This window comes from Chenopodium quinoa, unplaced genomic scaffold (assembly GCF_001683475.1).
Source record: "Chenopodium quinoa cultivar QQ74 unplaced genomic scaffold, ASM168347v1, whole genome shotgun sequence".
Lineage (NCBI taxonomy): Eukaryota > Viridiplantae > Streptophyta > Magnoliopsida > Caryophyllales > Amaranthaceae > Chenopodium > Chenopodium quinoa.
In genome coordinates this window covers 2,226,670-2,248,824 of record NW_018744311.1, presented here as the reverse complement: position 1 = coordinate 2,248,824, position 22,155 = coordinate 2,226,670, and the positions used below count along the sequence as shown (strand labels likewise).

Below are 22,155 nucleotides of genomic sequence, written 5' to 3'. Positions count from 1 at the left end.
TTCAAGTAAGTTGAATACAAAAGTTTTTGATAAAGATACAAAATAGTGTAAAAATTACTTTTATCATTTGTTGTACTCCTTGACAAATACTTAATGCTGAGCCGAAATGTTGTCTTGGAAAAAAATACATAATCTTGAACAAAAATTTTAATTTTAATCGGCCTTTCATTTTCTATACAATGTCTTTTACAATGACCTTTTGTTTTTCTTGCAATTAAAAAAAAAAAAAAAAACTGAACCAATAACCAATCTAAACAAGAAGAATAAATGTTAAATTGAATTAGACATTTGACGGAAAAATGATAGATATAAAATGTATTATAACTATTACTCGTGTTTTAAATTGTAATATTCGTATTAACAATGCTATTACTTATGAATTTTTTTTAGAAAAACTAACATTTTGATTTAAAAATCGTGCATTGCTCATGTACTATACTAGATATACAACAATCATGTGCAATAATTTATGTTGTTTTATACATAATAATACTTTTAACTATAATAATATGTGTATATAATATAATATTTTTTACAATATAAAAAAGTATATGTATATAATATAATATTTTATAATACGTGTCCTCCATACCAAGTGATTGGTTGTTGGTGTAGTGGTGATTGAGACTACACTTGGTAAAGAGGACCTGTGTTTGCTCCCCTGCAACAACAATCGAAAGGGGAGTGGAACCTTATAGCCTAGAACAGATCCTCAAATCTGGATTAGCCCAAAGGGTGAACCGGATAGACACCCAAAACTCAATGCATATATGACGGGAATTAACTTATCCTTTATCTATCTTATACAAAACTCCAAATTCTAATTTTTTTTTTCAAAATATAATAATAACATTTGTAAATTTTTGTTAATATGAAAGATATAAACCTATCAAAATGTATATATAGTTATATAGTTAAATTGTTTAATAACTTATATCGAATGCGTAGTTTTATTAAAATTATTTGCATATAATCATTAAATGTGTTGGATGTTGTGTAGCTATGCAATGTCCAAAACTTTAGTTGAGCAACTTTGATTTAGTGATTGTACGGCAAAAAGATATTAACTTCGATCTTGAAACCTAATAGTCTAATAAATTCTAAATAGAAAAATTAAAACAAAAGGAAATAAAAATAATAAATGGCTTTAAATATTGAAATAAACATAACCTTTTAAATCAATTTAGCGAATTCAAGAGACAATTTTAATGCTTTTAAAATTAAATGGGGGAAAATATATGTATAAAGAACATTTTTAGATATATAAATGTCCATGCACTATTATAAGAGTTTTGTTAACCATTTTATAATTAAGGTAGGGATAAATCTTAGTAATATATATTCCGTATATTTTATTTATATATCAGTATCCATACCTATATACAAAGTATTTGTGTTGTATATTAAATTTAATTTAATCAGCTGTTGGTTATGTATATGACTATTATATAATATGTAGTTTTTGGCACAATGCTTAACTTAGGAAAACATATGTTCTGGTAGGTCAAATATAAGGTTATTATTGTGTCTATAGATTTAATGAGTGCGACGGGTAAATAAAACATGTATATATAAGATTGATTGTAGCTACTGATGCGGATGGTATGATAAGAAAATTTTAGTTTTTTTTCAACGAGAGATATAAATAAATATGTTCACTTCTTATATAGCTATGTGGAGTATTATTCAATTATTTTTCAATTAATAAAATAACATTATAAAAAATTAAAAGAAATTCAAATAACATAGAATATTATTCAAATAACATTCTTTTATTTTTTTTTATTGACCATTAGTAACCAAGTCCTTTAATAGTAAATGAATTACCTTTGTTTTTATTTTTATTTTTCCTACGAGTTTAATAATTTGATTTATAAACCGTGCATCGCACGGGCACTATGCTAGTTTAATTGAAATGGTAAGAAATATAACGCATGTATAATACTCTTAATGCTTATTATTAATACAAAAAATTAGCATGTTTTGATGAATTTATTGTTAAATAATGATGCTCAGATGTACGTTGCACGATATGTTAAGTGTTGGGGTCCATTTGCTATAATTAAAAGTTAAGGGGGTAATTTGAACATAGAGTTAAAGTCTTGGTGCTAATTTACTATATTTCCCGGTAAATTTCTCGAACTTAAGAAATATAAATAAAACAATACTAAAAGTACGTTGGAAAGGGAAATTTATGTGGGGTATACAAAAAGTTAGAGAGAGAAAGTAATAAAAAAAATACTTTGTATATGGAAATACTAAATTTACATAGAGAAGCTAAATTTATACAAATATTGATGCAATTTAAAGGGAATTTTGATTTTTTTTTTTTAAGAAAAAACATTACTCCGTAATATTTAGAGCATCCACAATGGTTGTGTAAAAGGACTTGCTAAATAATTACTAGCTACGGAGTACATGCTAGTCATAAGCCAAAAGTCATAAGTCAAACTACATACCTCTATAAAGTTATGTAGTTTCACTCTACCCAATGCTATCATATTTATTTGTTTAATACGTAGTACTCCCTCCGTCCCTTTTTTACATTCTTGTTTGTAAAATTACATGGGAATTTAAAAATCATATAACTAATATATAAAGCTAAACTTTTAGCCAGGTCACGAGACAGCGACACTTGGCGTTTCAACTTTTCTCCAAGTGTCGCGCCATGTTGGACAGATTAAAATAGACTTCATAAGATAAAAAAAAAAATAGTTTAGAATTCTATTTGGATAGAATTTTAGGATAAAAATGTTAATTTATAATTTTATTTTCGATAAAATACCAATATTAAATTGAATTATAATTTTATTCAAAATATTATTATTAGTTTTTATTACGTACCTACTACATAATGTAAATAAAAATTATCTTAAATTTAATAAATACCTGGGCATCGCATGGGCACCAAAGTAGTTAAGAATAAAACAATAAACACACAATGGGAAGTACAAAACATTAAATGATGTTTTTGAATAAAACAAATATAGATTAATATTTAATGATGTTATGTCATCAATCCTTTGTAAAAAAAAAGGACCAATAACATGCTCCTATTGGAAAATTAAGAACCAATCAAATTCATCTAAATTTAGGTACAAGGATTCTGGAAGGAGGAGTGAGAAAATAAGAGTAAGAATATGAAAGTAATAATGAGAAAATAAGAGTGAGCATTAATTACAAAACAGAAAAAGAGAAATAATTTGGAGTATTTGGAAAAATAACACTTACTAAAAAAGGAAAGGAGGAATGTAATTTTGGAATACCCAAAAAGGAAACTAGGAATGTAAAAAAGTATATTTTATATATTTGTTTGTTTATTTATTTATTATTTTATTTTTTATAGTTTATTTATTATAAAAGAATAATGTAGCTTACCATTGTAGAGGTTGTAGCTTAAATCATATAACTTGGAGATTTATGACGTGACAACCCAAAACTACATGTATATGTAGTTTGCCATTGTGGATGCTCTAATAATTGTTGGAAAAATCAAACGAGACTATCATTTTAGGACTTAAATTAGGCCGGATTATCAATAAGGGACTAGGGAGTACGAGTTTTTAACCCTGTGTTTTCTGCATTTTTCTTATATATAACCTCGACTTTTACACTAATGTGTAGGTAATCTTAGTATATATCAGCAGAACATAGCAGATTTTGAGCAGGGCAGAGCAAAACAGCTTAAAAGAACAAGGACTACTCTAGCTGTTAAATGTGCCACAACATTCCCATTCCTTTTTAACATGAAAATAAAAAGAGCCAACAAATTCATCACTCAATCACCAAATATCATCCATAAGCATATCGAAAACAGACCTCCCATTATATTGCTTCTCTTGTTAATAGCATTTGACAGATTGATGGCATCACATTCGAGCTCACACATTAGTGAATCACTTAATTCTAAGCATTCTTTATTTTTGATTTTCTATCTTTATACTTTTTTGCATGAATAATGTTATGACAACATTTAATCCCTAAACAAAAACCTAATAAGTATGCTTGGTCTTATTTGAAATTAGTTTTCATTGCAATTCGACATAGGATCTAAGTTTCTAATTTCTATAAACTTGTAAAGACAAAAGACATACAAAGTATTGTTTGAAAATTTAGTAATTGAATAACTTGTGTCATAATACAATAGACCAAAGTTATTATACTATGAAGTATGAAATTAACTTTGCATAGCTTGGTTGGAGATTAATGGAAAATAAATGTTACAGATTAATAAGCAAGAAGTTCATTTACATTAAAATAACCTTGTGTTTTGTTTGTATAACAAAGAAGGGAGGAAAGGAATGAGAATGAAAGAGGGGGAAGGGAAGAGAAATGAATGGTAGGGGAAAAGTGGGCTTTATTTTCATTCTAAATCTCTAAAATTTACAAGAGAATTTGTCCCTTTTTTTGTTCTTCTCTTCTTTTCCTTCCATTTTATTGTATTCAAACAAAGTGTCAATTAATATCTTTAACTCAATATGGACTACAATACTATCTCAAAATCGAATTAAGATATATATATATAAACACATACATACTTCTAATTTACGGTTAGATATGTTTTTTATGACAATGAAAATTCTCGTTTTTACCCCTCAGCTCTTTACCACCCCACCACATGGTCCACCATATTCTATTATACGAAGTAGTGTAATAATATCAATATCTCTACACAATTTTTTTTTCCTGCCCAAAAATTTAAAAGGTAAGTTTAATTATTCTTAACATTAACTCGATATTAATTAAGATATTGTCCCAAATCAACTTCTATGGAAATGAATCACAATTTTAGTAATCAAATCATACCTATGATTGGTGCAATAATTATTTTTGATAGATAATTGGTGCAATAATTGTTTTTGACAGATAATTGGTGTAATAATTGGCTGAGGTTAAGAGTCAATTCTGTTCACTTTATTTTTACTTATTTCATATGTAATAATTTTAGATAATTACAACTAAGATAAGTTTCAATAAGGTCTAATAAGTTAAGATAAGTTCAGATCAGTAAAAATCAGGTGAATATATTACTCACTAACTTCTACCATAAAATTGAACATGTCAATATTAAGAATTAACTATATAGTTAACCTCTTTTAATTTTTATAAATATTTATTTGTGTTTTCTCTAATATCACTCATGAGTTAAAGATATAATTATAAACAAATTTAAACGTTAACGTTCTTTGTGGTAAGGGCACGCATGTCACTTAAATCGATGTATTTATACAAACACTAGAACCATATCGTGTAGGATTTGAGTCAATTTTTTTAATAAAAAAACTAACAATCTCAGTTGATTTTTTTAAAAAAATAAAAATCTCACTTGATTCGTATTACATATCTCATTTGATTCTTTGTTAGGATTTTTATTTTTTCCAATATGAATTTGCATATGTCAAATAAACTTTTAAAGTAGAAAATCATAATATTAGCTAATAATTCATACCACAAGATTCTTTTGCCACATATAAGCTGACTAAGGTTAAGTCCGCTAACCACAAAATTTGAACACGCGTTTAGGTTAATATATAACCGTACTTAACACCTTTCACTTTTTATTACAAAAACCGTAACTTTGGTTACAAATACGGTTAAAATTTATCCTTGGTCAAACTCCTACACCAAATCCTGTAACTTAACCCGAGTCAAAATTTAACCATGGTTACTTTTTCTTCTAAGAAATAGAGAATTATGATTATTATTTAAACCCTCCATTTGGGCATTTGGTTAATGTTGTTATAGAAAATGCAAAAATATCATTAATACCCATATTTCAACTTTCCTCTCTTCTAGTCTTTTGTTATTCATCTAAGGTTCAAGAACATATTTTTTTTTGTTCAATATTTTTTTTTTTTTTTTTTTTTTCATTCTCTAAAGAATTTTTTGATTGTTTTTGTTTTTGCTGACAAAAAAATTATTGTTTGTTGTTCTTAGATTGATACTCAGGTCATTTTCGAACATTCCAGACATAAAAACTCCAAATTCATGGCGGTCCTTGCATTTTGAATTGAACTACTCTACAGTGACGTTGCTGTATTTTTGGTATAAATCTCATTTATTTTTCTTTGCTTCATTTACTTATTTGAATTGTATTTATATTTGAATTCATGGAATTTATTTGATTTTTGGACATTAAAAGTGTAAATTTCTGTTTGTAAGTTTGCACAGATTATACATTTTTAGGGTTTGAGTTTGAATTTGTTGGTGCTGTGTGAAATTTTGTTTTTAATTTAAGTTCGATAAGTTGCTGAAATTTAATGTTTGATTGTAAAAATGAGGAATTTACGGAGTAGAGTGAAGTTTATGGATTTTTTGTCATTGGGTTTTTTTCCCTCCATTTTTTTTGGCTGTCAAGTGCTAGGATCTACATTTTGCTGTTTTTCATCTGAATTGGTGGTGTTTATGTGTAGTTGTAAAGTTGTTGATGAATTTTGCAAATTGAGTCCTGTTCTGAATTTTTTGAGGCGAATTATCAGATTTAAAATTTTTGCTTCTGTGCCCCTTTTTGATAGTTTTTGAAAAATTAAAAGGTTAATGGTTGAATCTGTTATTCCTTTTATTTTATAAACATATATTTTTGTTTTGATTTGATTTGGATTTGGTTGCCAATTTGTCATCGAATGTTCTTGAGAATGTTTTGGTTTTTCGTGACATTTGTGAACTGCTGTGTTACTTCATTATCATATTTAAAATACAAGTAGATGGTGAGAAAAAGGCTTTAGGAATGTTGGAATTCATGTAGATAACTTTAAAAAAGAGGTTTGTTTGTGTCATGAGTGTGGCGTTGAGTAATTCTGTTACCAAGTCAAGAGAGGTGGAATTTATTTCAAAACCGACAAAATTTCTTTTGTCGGAGTAGTCACTTAATATGCTTCCCTTTTGGGATTAGTTATGTGTTCATATAATTATGGATGGATGTCCGTTGGAAGATACGTAACGACAAAATTCCTTTTGGGAATGGTTTTTTTTTTAAAAAAAGATTTTCTTTATATAAATGTTTTTTTTTTTTTTTTTTTTTTTTTTTTTTTTTGCTTTAAGGGTTTGGCATAGAAATTAAAGGAGTTGTTTGTCCATGATTTTGGGAATACTCTCCTGTAAGTGCATACATATTTTGATTTGTTTGCATGGTTGACGTTCAAGTATATAATTTCTCGTTTTTCGTAACAATTAAACCTTTAAGGCCATTGTAATATGGAATTGGTATAGGTTAATAGTGATAGTCAAATGGGATAGTAAGTGACAAAACTTAATGAACTTGTTAGTTCTCTCTTATGTTAGGGGCATTTTGGAGTTCAAAATCACCTCCTGAGACCTTTTTCATTGCCAGAATTCTTAATTAAGAGCTGTTATAGCATTGTTAGTTGCCACTCTGACGAGGTTTATGATTTTCTTGTAGTGTTTTCTTAGTAGCCTCTTATGGCTATGTCTCCAAATATCATTTTTGGTCTAGTTTGCTTGTTTTTGCTTATTATTGAGCTGAGGTATGAGTGAGTTGGTTGTTTCTAATGAATAGTTACTTGCAATTGTCCTGGAATGTTCATAGGTTGTCACACATATATTGAAGGAAACCCTGATTCTTTCAGCCCCTGTATATGGTAGGGCATTTACGGTTAGGGGTTTAATTTGGTCAGTAGAGGGGACGATTATCTTGGATACAGTAATAGTACATTAATGTGGTAAAATAAAATGTATTAGCTTCACCTCTGGAATCATGGGGTCTGTTTTGTGTAACTTATATTGTGCAGCAGTGACTGGCCATAATGTCACAAATATTCTGTTACTTTTATTTGTTTTATGTTCTGGATATATCATTAATAGCATCATTGAACCAGTAAAAGCATTTTGTTTGAGGTTTTAACTGAAGATTTGTTTTAGTTTATCTAGGTCACAGACATAGAGGAGTCACTGGTGAAAAATATAAGTTGTGCATTGTACACTGATAGTCATCATTTTTCATCATGTGTTGCTTGCCTTTAGTTTGAGGATGATATCTGTATACAGACAGGCATTGTTGATATATTGACTCGCATGATACAAGTATCACCTGTGCATTGTCCTTATTTTATGAAAATGTTTAATGAATCTACCTCTATTATGTGAATTAAATTGATTAATCTTTTGTGTCAATGAGTATTTAGTATGATGGTCAGTGTACAAAATGCCACTTTTTCAGCTGACTTGAAGAAATAATTGATTGAACTATGGTCAAATAATCCAGGTCTTCTTTGAAGGAAGATCTTGATTGCTTGTTTAGTAAATTAGTACTTGTTTAAAGGCTGTGGTATTTACACATTATTTATTTATTTGTGCAATAACTTTGAGGATGCATTTTAATACATCTCTCTCTCAGCTGGATTCTCCTTTTTATATTTGGTCTCGTCTTGTCTCATTGACTTTCCTAATCTATCTACTAATGATGATTAATCTCAAAGGCTCATATTGCTAAAAGGGGGTACACGTGTGACAATAAACACTAGAAGTTTATCTTAAAATGGGAACAATTGTTTAGTGTGTATCAAATAGTAATGGAATCTTAGAAGAAACAGTTCTTATTTCGAGAAACAAATTAGGAAATTAGTTATAGGTTTTAAGTACCGTATTTTCTCCCACATTTACCATTTGCAATTCTCTTTCATGGCTTCACCGTATCTAGTAACACCCTCACTGCCTCTATAAGATGCCAACTTCAATGTTTTGATGTAATGAGATAATTGAAGGTGTGGGCATCTTGATAAATACAGATAAGTTAAGTATACAATCAGCTAAGATTTAAGAAATAAGTTCACAATCTCATAGATACGGATGTGGCTTTATCAGGATTTTTTAAAAATTCTTTTGCATGTTGTAAAATTTTGGCAGCAGGGATGAATGTTTGCACACTTGGAGGTCCCATTGCAATTCATTTTTGACGAGATAGTGATTTGTTGTAATTTTGTAAAGTACTCTATAGTTTATTTTCATGCAAGTTGAGGTCAGATGTGTTTTTTTTTTGGATGCAAATTTATCTTTTACTTTTTATATTAATTTTGGGGTTAAGCTAACGAATAGAATCATCAAGATTTATTAATTTTGGATGGCTATTAGTGTGATAAAATGTATGAATGGTTATAAAGGCATAACTTCCTATTTGAACAAGTTTGATTGTGTTATCAATATTTTTTATTTTTCTTTTGCTTAAACCTTTTTTCCTGTATAAATTTATTTTTTAGTTGTGTGTCAGGGTTTGATTGCTCTCATCTATGCGCAGATGTTTGTTTGTTTCCAGGCATATAAAGATGATCATCTGCATTTCTTTGGTGAATCACTTAATATTGTGCTTCGTTATTTTAATTTATGCATGTATTTGATATCCATGTGTTGATAAGATGCTTGCTAGATAATAACTAGCTATTGTAATTTTAAGTTTGCTTATAAGTATTTATATCTTACATGCATGTAAACAGGTTTATGGTAGTAACTGGTGAAAAAGAAATTGACTTATAAACTTGTGTCAGTTGTGTGTAGGCATTTTGTTGGATCCTGGAACCTTTTTATTTTCTTTGTTATGATTAGGAGTTTTGCAACTGGCTTTGCAGTTTTTCTTGTTGATGGGTTTCATTTTTTTTCTATCTAATATGTTTGTTGAAGCATTGATTATTGAGATTTGTAGTTATTGACTTGATATACAGACATTTCTAGCCAGAATGTAGTTGTGTATAGTGTTTTTTTTCCTGCATCTCAAGCCAATTGGTTTTTGTTTAATGTTATCTTGTTATATTCTTTGTCTATTCTTAGATACAAGAAAAATTGCTTTGTTTTGCTCACACGGGCTCACTTGTCTATTTTTTGGTTCTAGTTTCTAGTCTTTGTAATTGAATTCTTTTTTATTTATTTTGTAGCTATAATACAGGTTGTTTTCTAATACTTGGAATTTTATCAACCAACCTGAGTATGTTTGTGTAATAAAATATTCCCACCATAAGCATAGAAAAAATAGATACAACGCTTTTTGTGCTGTAGGCTTTCTTGTTATGATTTGAGTTTAGTTTGGTTCTTAAATCTGCTGTGTTGGTTGATCAGCATTGGATCACTGGCGTGGTAACATGTTTAATCACAGCATATCTTTAAAGGGCTTGACCTACTCAAATTTGTTGGGTCTATATGAGAGATTTTCTTATGATTTGTCTGCATCAAATTGCACTGATTATTTCTTCTAGCTGTTGGCTCATTTACACAGTTATACTTGTCTATTTATCACTATTGTACTGGCCTTACTGCCGCAGATATTTTATAATTGATTGAGTCTGTTGCATTAACCGAAGTTTTCTGAATACATAACATAGTCCACACTGCAATTTTAATGCATTTGTAGCATGTATTCATGTTTTCTCTTCTGTAGCTCCTAATTATAACTACTGAATAATGCCTGATAGTTAATAACGTGCCTTACCGACCAGCTTATAATTGTGATTTATTTATTTAAATGTCGTTTATAATTGTATGCTCATATCTGAGACATTTCTATATTTACTTCCAGGTAGGACTTGCAAAAACATAAGTTATATAGTCTTCATCAGTGCTTGCTTCAGGTGTTGTGGTTTAGTGATGAAAGTATGTTTCAGAAGACTCAAGTGAAGCCATCTGGTTAGTATTCGGATCCACAAACCTCCTTCAACATGCAGACTTAGAAAATTATAACATTTTCTTCCCTAAAATGGCTTATATAATCATCATAATTGCATTTCTGAATATGCAACTGTTTCTGGGTTGTACCTTTTAAATTGTTAATGTTATATTTGTTACCTATCCAGTCTAAATATGTTCCATTTTAAAAAAATCCTGTCTAAGTATGATCAATTGTAAATGAAAGCATTTTCGGGATGAAGTAGTTCTCTGATATACAAGATACTTAAATATTCAAGGTTTCCGTCCCCAGCACTATGTATTTGACTTGGCTTATTTTGGGCCTGTTTTTGTTCAACCCCTTTAATGCTATTAAACCATATAAAGAATTTGACATATTAGTTTTCCAGTCATGGGGGCGCTATATCTTTCTGCATTTATTTAATCTCGGGCCTATGAAAGTTCTTTGGTCAAAGTCCGTCACTGCACACAATTCCCTTTTGTACTGTTGGTGGCAATGAAATATACATACAAATTAAAATAAAATAAAAAAGCCTCAAATAAATTATTATAAAGAAGGGGTTTTGAGCTTGAACTATTGTTTGTATCAATTTTAGTTGAAATATATCCTAACTTTGCAAACTTTGACCTTGGATTATTCGATACCGTCCTGCAGACCTTGGGTAAAATAGCCCCATAGCTTTGTTCTTACTCCTTTCTTGTTTTTATCATGTTAATTTAGGAAGTAATTGATTGATAAGAATTGCGTATGTAGATGTTGGACCCCTTTCCGTAATTTTGGGCTGAAGGCAGTAACAGTTGGATGTTTGGAACACTTCATGCTTAATTTGATGTAGGCATGGACCCGAAGAAGGAAATTTTGTTCTTATGTGTTTCTTTAATATAAGCATGGACTATAGGAGAATTTTTCCATTTAGCAAAATCTTATGTTACCTTTTGGCTATGTGATTATGTATTACCCTTATTCATTATTTTTGTCTGTTAAATAAATCAGGTCTTGGTTGATGGAAGCAAGAATCTTTTCTTCGCTTTTGCAATAATTTAGCGTAGCTGATTTGGAAGGGGTTCTCGTTTCAAGCACCTAGTATAGCGAAACATTGACAAGGAAAGGGAGAGGCAAGTCTGCAAAGGATGGAGTGCAATAAAGATGAAGCCATGAGGGCAAAAGATATTGCTGTCAGAAAGTTTACAGAGAAAGATTTTGCTGGTGCAAAGAAGTTTGCACTGAAGGCTCAGACTTTGTATCAGGGGCTTGAAGGCATTGCACAGATGATAGCCACTCTTGACGTATATATAACATCTGAAGCTAGGATTAATGGAGAGATGGATCTGTATGGCATACTTGGTGTTACTCCAGTAGCTGATGACGAGACTATAAAAAAGCATTACAGAAAGTTGGTACTTCAACTTCACCCTGATAAAAATAAGTTTGTTGGTGCTGAGGGTGCTTTTCAACTTGTGACAGAAGCTTTTAGTTTGTTATCTGACAAAGCTAAGAGATCTCTTTACAATAGCCGGCGTAACGTCAAATTAGCCCAGCAGAAGGTCCCTTCTCAGCCTGGTGTTTCATCAGGGTTTGCAGGCAATGGACAGTCCCAGCCCAGATTTTCAAATCATTTTAATGTTCCAGTGCCGCCATTCAGTGCTGGAAGAACAGCTGAGCAAAAGGTTCCAACTCAGTTTGGACCCAGGAGAGCGGCTGAGCAAACTTTTGGGACCCAATGCAGTAGTTCCTCCCAACAGAAGGTCCCTACTCAAAGTGGGAATTCAGCAGTCCCACCTGAAGTTAATGGTTTTTGTAAACATCCCAGTTCCAGCTCTTCACGTGGAAAGGCATCAAAGAATAGCAGTAAAAAATCTTCTCCATCAATTCAATCATTCTTTAAGAAAGGTGATACATTCTGGACTATGTGCACTAGATGCAAGATGCAGTACGAGTATATGCGAGTTTATCTCAATCAGGTTCTGAAATGCCCACATTGTGAAGAGGGCTTTGCGGCTGTGGAAGTACCTCCACCTTCAAATCTTTCTCCAATTCGCCCTCAACAATATCGAAAGCCGCCTTTGAGCTCAAGACCTTCAGTGTCTGGGGCTAATAATTCATCTGATGCTGCAAGTGCTCGTTGGAGCCCTCTATCTGGAACAACCACCTATAATAATAATAATTCCTTTTCTCCAAACACCACATCTGTTAGTGCTCATACTGCTCAAGCCACAAGTGATCAGCAGCTGGCGGCTGAAAAATTGAGAAGAGAGTATGGGGTGGCAAAGGCAGCTGGTAAACGGGAGAGGAGTAATGATCCTGGATTTGTATTAAGCGGAGATGATCTTCTAAAGAGGATGAAGGAAATGAATGACCGTGTTAAGAATTCTGTGGGTGGCATTCCAAGTCAACCAGGGATAGGAATTAGGGAAACCGGAAAAGGAATTTCTCTTGGCCAAAGCGTAGGCAACTCTGAATCAGGAAGGTCAAATTTTTTCACAGGAGCCAGTCCCAAGATTAATAATGCCACCAGAGAATTTTCAACCGCAGAAGTCAGAAAGATGCTTTCTGAGAAAGCTCTTCTGGAGATACGCAAGAAACTTATGGAATGGAAGTTAGAAGAAGAGGCCATGGCTGCTGCCAAAGAGAAAGAGAAGGTGAAACAAAAGGAAAGACAGAAGTCAAAACTTGAAAATGATGTTGCCATTCAAGAGCTGGGGAGTCGTTCAGGATTTTCTTCTGCTGGTAAAGCAGTAAAAGAAGATGTTGAGATGGTCACAATGACTGTGCCAGATCCTGATTTTCATGTATTTGATTTGGACAGGTCAGAAAGTTGTTTCGGAGACAATCAAGTGTGGGCTACATATGATAGTGATGATGGAATGCCCCGTTTCTATGCTTTGATTCACGAGGTCATCTCTTTGGATCCATTCCAGGTGAGGCTTAGCTGGCTGAACTCCAAAAGCAGCGCTGAGTTTGGTCCCTTGGAATGGGTAGGTCATGGTTTTATTAAGAGCTGTGGGGATTTCTGGATTGGTAGAAGAGTAATAAACAATTCACTAAACTCTTTCTCTCACAAAGTTGAGTGGTGTAAAGGGTCCCGTGGAGCTATCCAGGTATACCCACGAAGGGGGGAAATTTGGGCTCTATACAAGAACTGGTCTGCTGATTGGAACAAAGATACTCCAGAAAATGTTGTACATGCCTACGACATGGTGGAAGTGCTCGATGACTACAATGAAGAGCAAGGTGTGCGTGTTGCCCCTCTTGTGAAAGCTGCTGGTTTCCTAACTGTCTTCAATAAGCAGCCTGAACTAGGGGTAAGGCGGATTCCAAGGGAGGAAATGTTTAGATTCTCTCATCAGGTTCCTAGCCATGTGCTCACAGGTGCAGAAGGCCCGAATGCTCCAAAGGGTTATGTAGAACTAGACCCTGCTGCAACACCGATGGAATATCTTCAGGCTTCACCAGATATCAAGGATCATACAATGGAAACAGGCTCTGGCTCAGGTTTAAGCGCTGAATAGGTAGGCTTTAGCCCTCTTAGTTGAATGAAGCAGCCATTTCAAATTAGCTAGCGTTTTGACATGAAACCTTGGTTAGAATTCGCATCAAAGGAGCTGTCTTTTTGGTAACCTTTAGTTGTTTGGTTTGGGGGAATAGGGGTATAGGGTACACCGGCTAACTTTCTGGATTTTGCTCATGTCCACTGAGCAAAACCTTGAAGTATGCTTTATAGTTTTTCTTTAGAAAATATTGGTAATTTAGAGAGGGGGGTGGTTTTAGTTGGTTAATTAATGTAGAACTATAGATGGAATCTCTTTGCTATATCGGGTCTAGGATAGTGATTTTTTTTTTTTCCAAACCTGCATGTTTGGAATCTAAACTGTACAAAATCTTGCTGTGAATTTACGCAGGATTGATCTTTGGCCCTTGCAATATTTATGAGTTCCATTCGGGTTCATCGGTGTGTTCTTTTATTACTTGTTCTTTAACATATACTACGTATCTCATAGTAAGCATGTCAAATATGAATCCTCGCTCACTGTTTGTATGTTTTGTGAAGCTTTTGGTTTAAATGAGACCATACGTACATCGGTACATAGCACCCTAACAATTATTCCCTCTGTTCGACTTTTCATAAAAGGGTGTCCCTTGAAAAGTGTCTCATACCATGTCATTGGAGACTATGATTCTACTCTCACAAAATTATTTTAGGTCCTACTACTTTTCTATCTCTTCACTTCCACTCAACCAAAACCTTAAAAAGCAAAACATGATCATGGGGCCAACATTTAGGGACGGAGGTAGTGGCTAGTTGTCCTTTATAGATAACATTTATGAATACCACTGTACCAGTAGTACCACCTTGGTTTTCCTATATGCTTTTCCCAAGTTAAATGCTTAAATTAAGTTGAGACATTTGTTTTTTCAAGGTCAAATTGCAAATATGTTGTGCATATGAAGTACTGGAACATCATTTACTTCACTACTTCAGTAATATACAATTATACATACTTGTAATAATGTACGATTGTACTAGTAATAAAAAAATACGGAATTATCATGTGAGAATTTGTTGTTGTTTTTTTGTTTTTTTTTTTTTATTTTTATTATTATTTTTTTTATATATTCTCATTGTGACAATAATGTTTTTGTACCATTGAAATATTTGAAAACATTTTTTTTTTTTAAAAAAAGGACCCTTTACGTAAAATAAACCTACTTTTGTGTTTTTATTTACTATTTTTAAAATTTTTCCATTGAACTCATGTTTAATACTTCTAATCTTCAAGATTTTATGATGTTTATAAAGATTAGAATTGTCAATTCAAGTAAACGGATCGGGTTTGGGTTGGGTAAGAGTGGGTTGGGTCAACTCGGATCGGGTTAATTCAGATTGATTTCATAATCTATGCTGGTCGGGTTTGGGTTGAGTCATGCTTGAGTCGGGTTATACTTCTTATCGGGTTTGGATCAGGTTTAGGTCGGGTTAATAATAGGTCGGGTAAACAATAGGTCGGGTTTAATTCGGGTTTTTACGGGCGGGTTAAAACAGGTTAGGGTAATTCTCGGGTTCGAATCGAGTTCGGTTCAAGTCACTAATTAGCGGGTTAGAATCAGGTTGGGTCATTCTCGGGTTTGAGTCGGGTTCGGTTCAAGTCAATAATTTCCGGATTATAATCACGTCGGGTCATTTTCAAGTCGGGTCATTCTCGGGTTCAAGTTGGGTTCGCTTCAAGTCAATAATTTGCGGATTATAATCAGGTTGGGTCATTTCCAAGTCAGATCATTCTTGAATTCAAGTCGGGTTATGTTCAAGCCAATAATTTGCAGGTTACAATCAAGTCGGGTCATTTCCAAATCAGGCCATATTCGGGTTCAACTAACTACAATTATCATTTTTATCAAGCTAATTATTTCCTTTGACTATAATATATATGGCAATATACTCGGGAACTATAGTCTATAATTTAGAAAGATAATTATCTCCTTTGACCATACAACAAATATATAATATATTTAACTCTTAAATTTGATGATGATGCTCCTTTAATTTATTTTGCTAGCGTGGACCGACTTGGTCTCCCAAGACAAAATGCTTTGATCAACAATAATAAGGTGGTCTAAATTGCATTAAAGGTGATTTGAAATCGGGTCAGGAACAATTTGGGTTAAATTTAGGCCAGGTCAATAATAAGTCGTGTTAATTTCGAGTCGGGTTAGTAACAGATCAGGTTGAATTTTTGGGTTGGGTAAGTAATAGGTATGGTAAAATTCGAGTCGAGTCAATAACAAGTCAGGTTGAATTTGGGTCAGGTCAATAACAAGTCGGCTTGATTTCGGGTCGGGTTTGTAACAGGTTGGGTTAAATTCGGGTTGGATTAGGATCGAGTCGGGTTGAATTCAGGTCAGGTTAATAACAAGTCGGATTAAATTCGGGTTTTAGCAGGTTAAAACGGGTTTTGGTCAATTTCGTTCAAGTCGGGTTCGGTGCAAGTTAATCAAATTGGCCGTTGTAAACCGGTAAATCGGTGCAAGTTGTAAACTGGTATATTGGCCGTTTAACAGCAAATTGAATGGTTCTACACACCCAATTGGACTCCCGGAGGATATTAGGGACCATGGAAAGCATTTTGGCAATTTTATTTCCGGGCGAAAAAAAGAAAAAAATTCCAAAATTGAAGGCTAATTATCCACGCTTTTTGAGAAATTTTGAAGGTTTTGGGGCCCGGTGTAGAAAAGTGTTAATATTTTATGGGATATATCTCGGGGTCATATAATGCCAATTGGAACCATATATGATCATTACATGTTGTCATAAATGTTCGTAATAGGCTTGAGTTAATGAAATCCGTATAAGTTGTAAACCGGTAATAAAATTGGTCATTTAAAGGCAAATTGAATGGTTCCACCAACCCAATTGGACTTCCGGAGGATATTAGGGACCATGGTAAACATTTCGTCAATTTTTAAATCCGGGTGAAAAAAAGTCAAAAAATTCCAAAATTGAAGACTAATATCCACACGTTTTGATAAATTTTAGAGATTTCGGGGCCCGATGTCGAACACGCTTGAAATTTTAGGGGATACATCTCGAGGTCATATAATGCTGTTTGGAACCATATATGATCATTATTTGTTGTCATAAAAGTTCGTGGTAGGCTTGAGTTAATGAAATCGGTGCAAGTTGTACACCAGTAAATTGGTCGTTTAAAGAAAAATTGGAAGGTTCCACTCATCCAATGGGACTCTTGGACGGTATTAGGGATCATGGTAAACATTTCGGCATTTTATTTTCGGGCAAAAAAAAGTCAAAAAAATCCAAAATTGAGGGTTAATATCCACACTTTTTGAGAAATTTTTGAGTTTTCGGGGCATGTTGTCGAAGTCTTTAAATTCTAGGGGATACATCTCCGGGTCATATAATGCCGTTTGGAACCATATATGATCATTATATGTTGTCATAAATGTTCGTGGTAGGCTTGAATTATTGACATCGGTGAAAGTTGTAAATCGGTAAATTGGCCGTTTAAAGGCAAATTGGATGGTTCCACCCACCCAATTGGAATTCAAGAGGGTATTAGAGACCATGGTAAACATTTCGGCAATTTTTATTTTCAGGCGAAAAAAAGTCAAAAAATTCAAAAATTGAAGACTAATATCCATGCATTTTGAGAAATTTTGGAGGTTTTAGGGCCCGGTTTCGAAAAGGCTTAAGTTTTTAGGGGATACATCTCGGAGTCATATAATGTCATTTGATATGTTGCCATAATGGTTCGTGGTAGGCTTGAATTAATGACATCGGTGGAAGTTGTAAATCAGTAAATTGGCCATTTAAAGGCAAATGGGATGGTTCCACCTACCCAATTGGACTCCCGGGGGTGTTAGGGACCATGGTAAAAATTTTGGCATTTTTTTTTCCATCCGAAAAAAAATCAAAAAAATTCCAAAATTGAAATTTAATATCCACGCTTTTTTAGAAATTTCGAAGGTTTTGGGGTTCGGTGTCGAAAAGAAATGAGATTTTAGGGGATACATCTTGGGGTCATATAATGACGTTTGAAACCATAAAGTACCAATATATGTTGTCATAAATGTTCGTGGTAGGCTGGAGTTAACGAAATCAGTGCAAAGTTGTAAATCGGTAAATTGGTTGTTTAAATGCAAATTTGATGGTTCCACCCACCTAATTGGACTACCGAAGGGTATTAGGAACCATGGTAAACATTTTGGCAATATTTATTTACTGGTGAAAAAAAAGTCAAAAAATTCCAAAATTAAAGGCTAATATCCACGTATTTTGAGAAATTTTTGAGGTTTTAGGGCCCGGTGTCAAAAGACTTGAGATTTTAGGGGATACATCTCGGAGTCATATAATGCCGTTTGGAACCACATATGATCATTATATGTTGTCATAAATGTTCGTGGTAGGCTTGAATTAATGACATCGGTGGAAGTTGTAAACCTGTAAATTGACCGTTTAAAGGCAAATTAGATGGTTCCACCCACCCAATTGGACTCCCAGAGGGTATTAGAGACCAGGTAAATATTTTGGCAATTTTAATTTCCAGGCGACAAAAAGTCAAAATTTTCAAAAATTGCAGACTAATATCCATGCATTTTGAGAAATTTTAGAGGTTTCGGGTCCCGGTTTCGAAAAGGTTTAAGATTTTAGAAGATAAATCTTGGAGTCATATAATGCCGTTTGGAACCATATATGATCATTATATGTTGACATAAGTGTCCGTGGTAGGCTTGAATTAATGACATCGTTGGAAGTTGTAAATCGGTAAATTTGTCGTTTAAAGGCAAATTGGATGCTTCCACCCACCCAATTGAATTCCTGGAGGGTATTAGAGACCATGGTAAACATTTCGGCAATTTTTATTTCTGGGCGAAAAAAATAGTCAAAAAATTCAAAAATTGAAGACTAATATCCACTCATTTTGTGAAATTTTGGAGGTTCGGGGCCCGGTGTCGAAATGGTTTGAGATTATAGGGGATACATCTCGGAGTCATATAATGCCGTTTTGAACCATATATGATCATTATATGTTGTCATAAATGTTCGTGGTAGGCTTGAATTAATAACGTCGGTGGAAGTTGTAAACCGGTAAATTGGTCGTTTAAAGGCAAATTGGATGTTTCAACCCAACTAATTGTACTCTTAGAGGGTCTTAGGGACCATGGTAAAAATTTTAGAAATTTTTATTTTCGGGCAAAAAAAAGTCAAAAATTTCCAAAATTGAAGGTTAATATCTACACCTTTTTAGAAAATTTTTGAGGTTTTGGGGCTCGTTGTTGAATAGTCTTTAAATTCTATGGGATATATCTCAGGGTCATATAATGCCGTTTGGAACCATATATGATCATTATTTTTTGTTATAAATGTTCGTGGTAGGCTAAAGTTAATGAAATCGGTTAAAGTTGGAAACCGGTAAATTTGTCGTTTAAAGGCAAATTGGATGCTTCCACCCACCTAATTGGACTCCTGGAGGGTATTAAGGACCATGGTAATTATTTTGGCAATTTTTATTTCCGAACGAAAAAAATTAAAAAAAATCCAAAATTGAAATCCACGCTTTTTGAGAAATTTGGGATGTTTCGAGGCCCGGTGTCGAAAAGTTTTGAGATTTTAGGGGATTTATCTCGATCGGGGTCATATAATTCCGTTTGGAACCATATATGACGAATATACGTTCTCATAAATGTTTGTAGTAGGCTTGAGTTAATCAAATCGGTGCAGTTTGTAAACTAGTAAATTGGTCGTTTAAAGGCAAATAGAATGGGTTCACCCACCCAATTGGTCACCCAGAGGTTATTAGGGACCATGGTAAACATTTCGGAAATTTTTATTTTCGGGCGAAGAAAAGTAAAAAAATTCCAAAATTTAAGGCTAATCTCCACGCTTTTTGAGAAATTTTGGAGGTTTCAGGGCCCGGTGTCGAAAAAGCTTTTAGCTTTTAGGGGATACATTGCGGGGTCATATAATGCCGTTTGGAACCATATATGATCATTATATGTTGTCATAAATGTTTGTGGTAGGCTTGAGTTATTAATGAAATCGACGCAAGTTGTAAACCGGTAAATTGGTCGTTTAAAGGCAAATTGGATGGTTCCACCCACCTAATTGGACTCTTGGAGTGTATTAGAGACCTTGGTAAACGTTTCAGTAATTTTTAATTTCGGGCGAAAAAAATTCAAAAAATTCCAAAATTGAAGGCTAATATCCACGCTTTTGAGAATTTTTGGAGTTTTCGAGGCTCAATGTTGAAAAGTCTTGAAATTATATGAAATACATCTAGGGGTCATATAATGTCGTTTAGTACCATATATGATCATTATTTGTTGTTATAAATGTTCGTGGTAGGCTAAAGTTAATGAAATTGGTTAAAGTTGGAAACCGGTAAATTTGTCGTTTAAAGACAAATTGGATGCTTCCACCCACCTAATTGGACTCCTGGAGGGTATTAAGGACCATAATAATTATTTTGGCAGTTTTTATTTTCGAACGAAAAAAATTAAAAAAAATCCAAAATTGAAATCCACGTTTTTTGAGAAATTTGGGATGTTTCGAGGCCCGGTGTCGAAAAGTTTTGAGATTTTAGAGGATTTATCTCGATCGGGGTCATATAATTCCGTTTGGAATCATATATGACCATTATACGTTCTCATAAATGTTTGTAGTAGGCTTGAGTTAATCAAATCAGTGCAGTTTGTAAACTAGTAAATTGGTCGTTTAAAAGCAAATAGAATGGGTTCACCCACCCAATTGGTCACCCAGAGGTTATTAGGGACCATGGTAAACATTTCGGAAATTTTTATTTTCGGGCGAAGAAAAGTAAAAAAATTCCAAAATTTAAGGCTAATCTCCACGCTTTTTGAGAAATTTTGGAGGTTTCGGGGCCCGGTGTCGAAAAAGCCTTTAGCTTTTAGGGGATACATCGCGGGGTCATATAATGTCGTTTGGAACCATATATGATCATTATATGTTGTCATAAATGTTTGTGGTAGGCTTGAGTTATTAATGAAATCGACGCAAGTTGTAAATCGGTAAATTGATCGTTTAAAGGCAAATTGGATAGTTCCACCCACCTAATTGGACTCTTGGAGTGTATTAGAGACCTTGGTAAACGTTTCAGTAATTTTTAGTTTCGGGCGAAAAAATTCAAAAAATTCCAAAATTGAAGGCTAATATTCACGCTTTTGAGAATTTTTGAAGTTTTCGAGGCTCAATGTTGAAAAGTCTTGAAATTCTATAAAATACATCTTGGGGTCATATATTGTCGTTTGGTATCATATATGATCATTATTTGCTGTCATAAATGTTCGTGGTAGGCTTGAATTAATGAAGTCGGGGTAAGTTGTAAACCGGTAAATTGGTCGTTTAAAGGCAAATTGGATGATTCCACCCACCCAATTGGATCCTGATAAACATATCGACAAATTTTATATCCATGCGCAAAAAAAAAGTCAAAAAATTCAAAAGTTGAAGGCTAATTATCCACGCTTTTTGAGAAATTTCGAATGTTTCGAGGCCTGGTGTCGACAAGCATTGAGATTTTAGGGGATACATCTCGCGGTCATATAATGCCGTTTGGATCCATATATGAATATCTTGTCATAAATGTTTGTGGTAAGCTGGAGTTAATGAAATCGGTGCAAGTTGTAAACCGGGTAATTGGTCGTTTAAAGGCAAATTGGATGGTTCCACCCAGCTAATTGGACTCCCAGGGTGTAATACCCCGTATTTTTATACGTATTTTATTTAATATATATATATATTTTATACGTATTTTATTTAATATATATATATATTTTATAAGGGTATTTAAATAATTCTAGCATTTTAATTATGATGTTTTAATTATTTATCCCATGTAAATTGGGAATATTTTACAAAAGGAAAGGTTGTTTAATTAATTAATTAATAGAAGTTGGGCTTTTATTTTAAGAAATTATGAGTTTTAACAAGTTTTAGTAGGGAAGGGATTAGGAAAAACTAAAGGAGGAAAGTTTAGGGTAAAAGGGGCGATAGAGAA

The 22,155-nt window shown here is 33.1% G+C and overlaps 1 protein-coding gene across 1 annotated transcript; it reads left to right on the top strand.

Moving 5' to 3' along the window:
* Window positions 1–5,728: 5,728 nt before the first annotated feature.
* LOC110696080 lies at window positions 5,729–14,573 on the top strand. Its single transcript, XM_021873351.1, has 4 exons — window positions 5,729–5,816; window positions 5,938–6,045; window positions 10,520–10,626; window positions 11,621–14,573. Exon 4 carries the CDS (start codon window positions 11,758–11,760, stop codon window positions 14,134–14,136), a length of 2,379 nt encoding a protein of 792 aa, XP_021729043.1. The 5' UTR covers window positions 5,729–5,816; window positions 5,938–6,045; window positions 10,520–10,626; window positions 11,621–11,757; the 3' UTR covers window positions 14,137–14,573.
* Window positions 14,574–22,155: the final 7,582 nt, after the last annotated feature.

Bases quoted from the DNA above. Each gene is read 5' to 3' on its own strand.
- LOC110696080 (XM_021873351.1), top strand. From the start codon at position 11,758: ATGGAGTGCAATAAAGATGAAGCCATGAGGGCAAAAGATATTGCTGTC.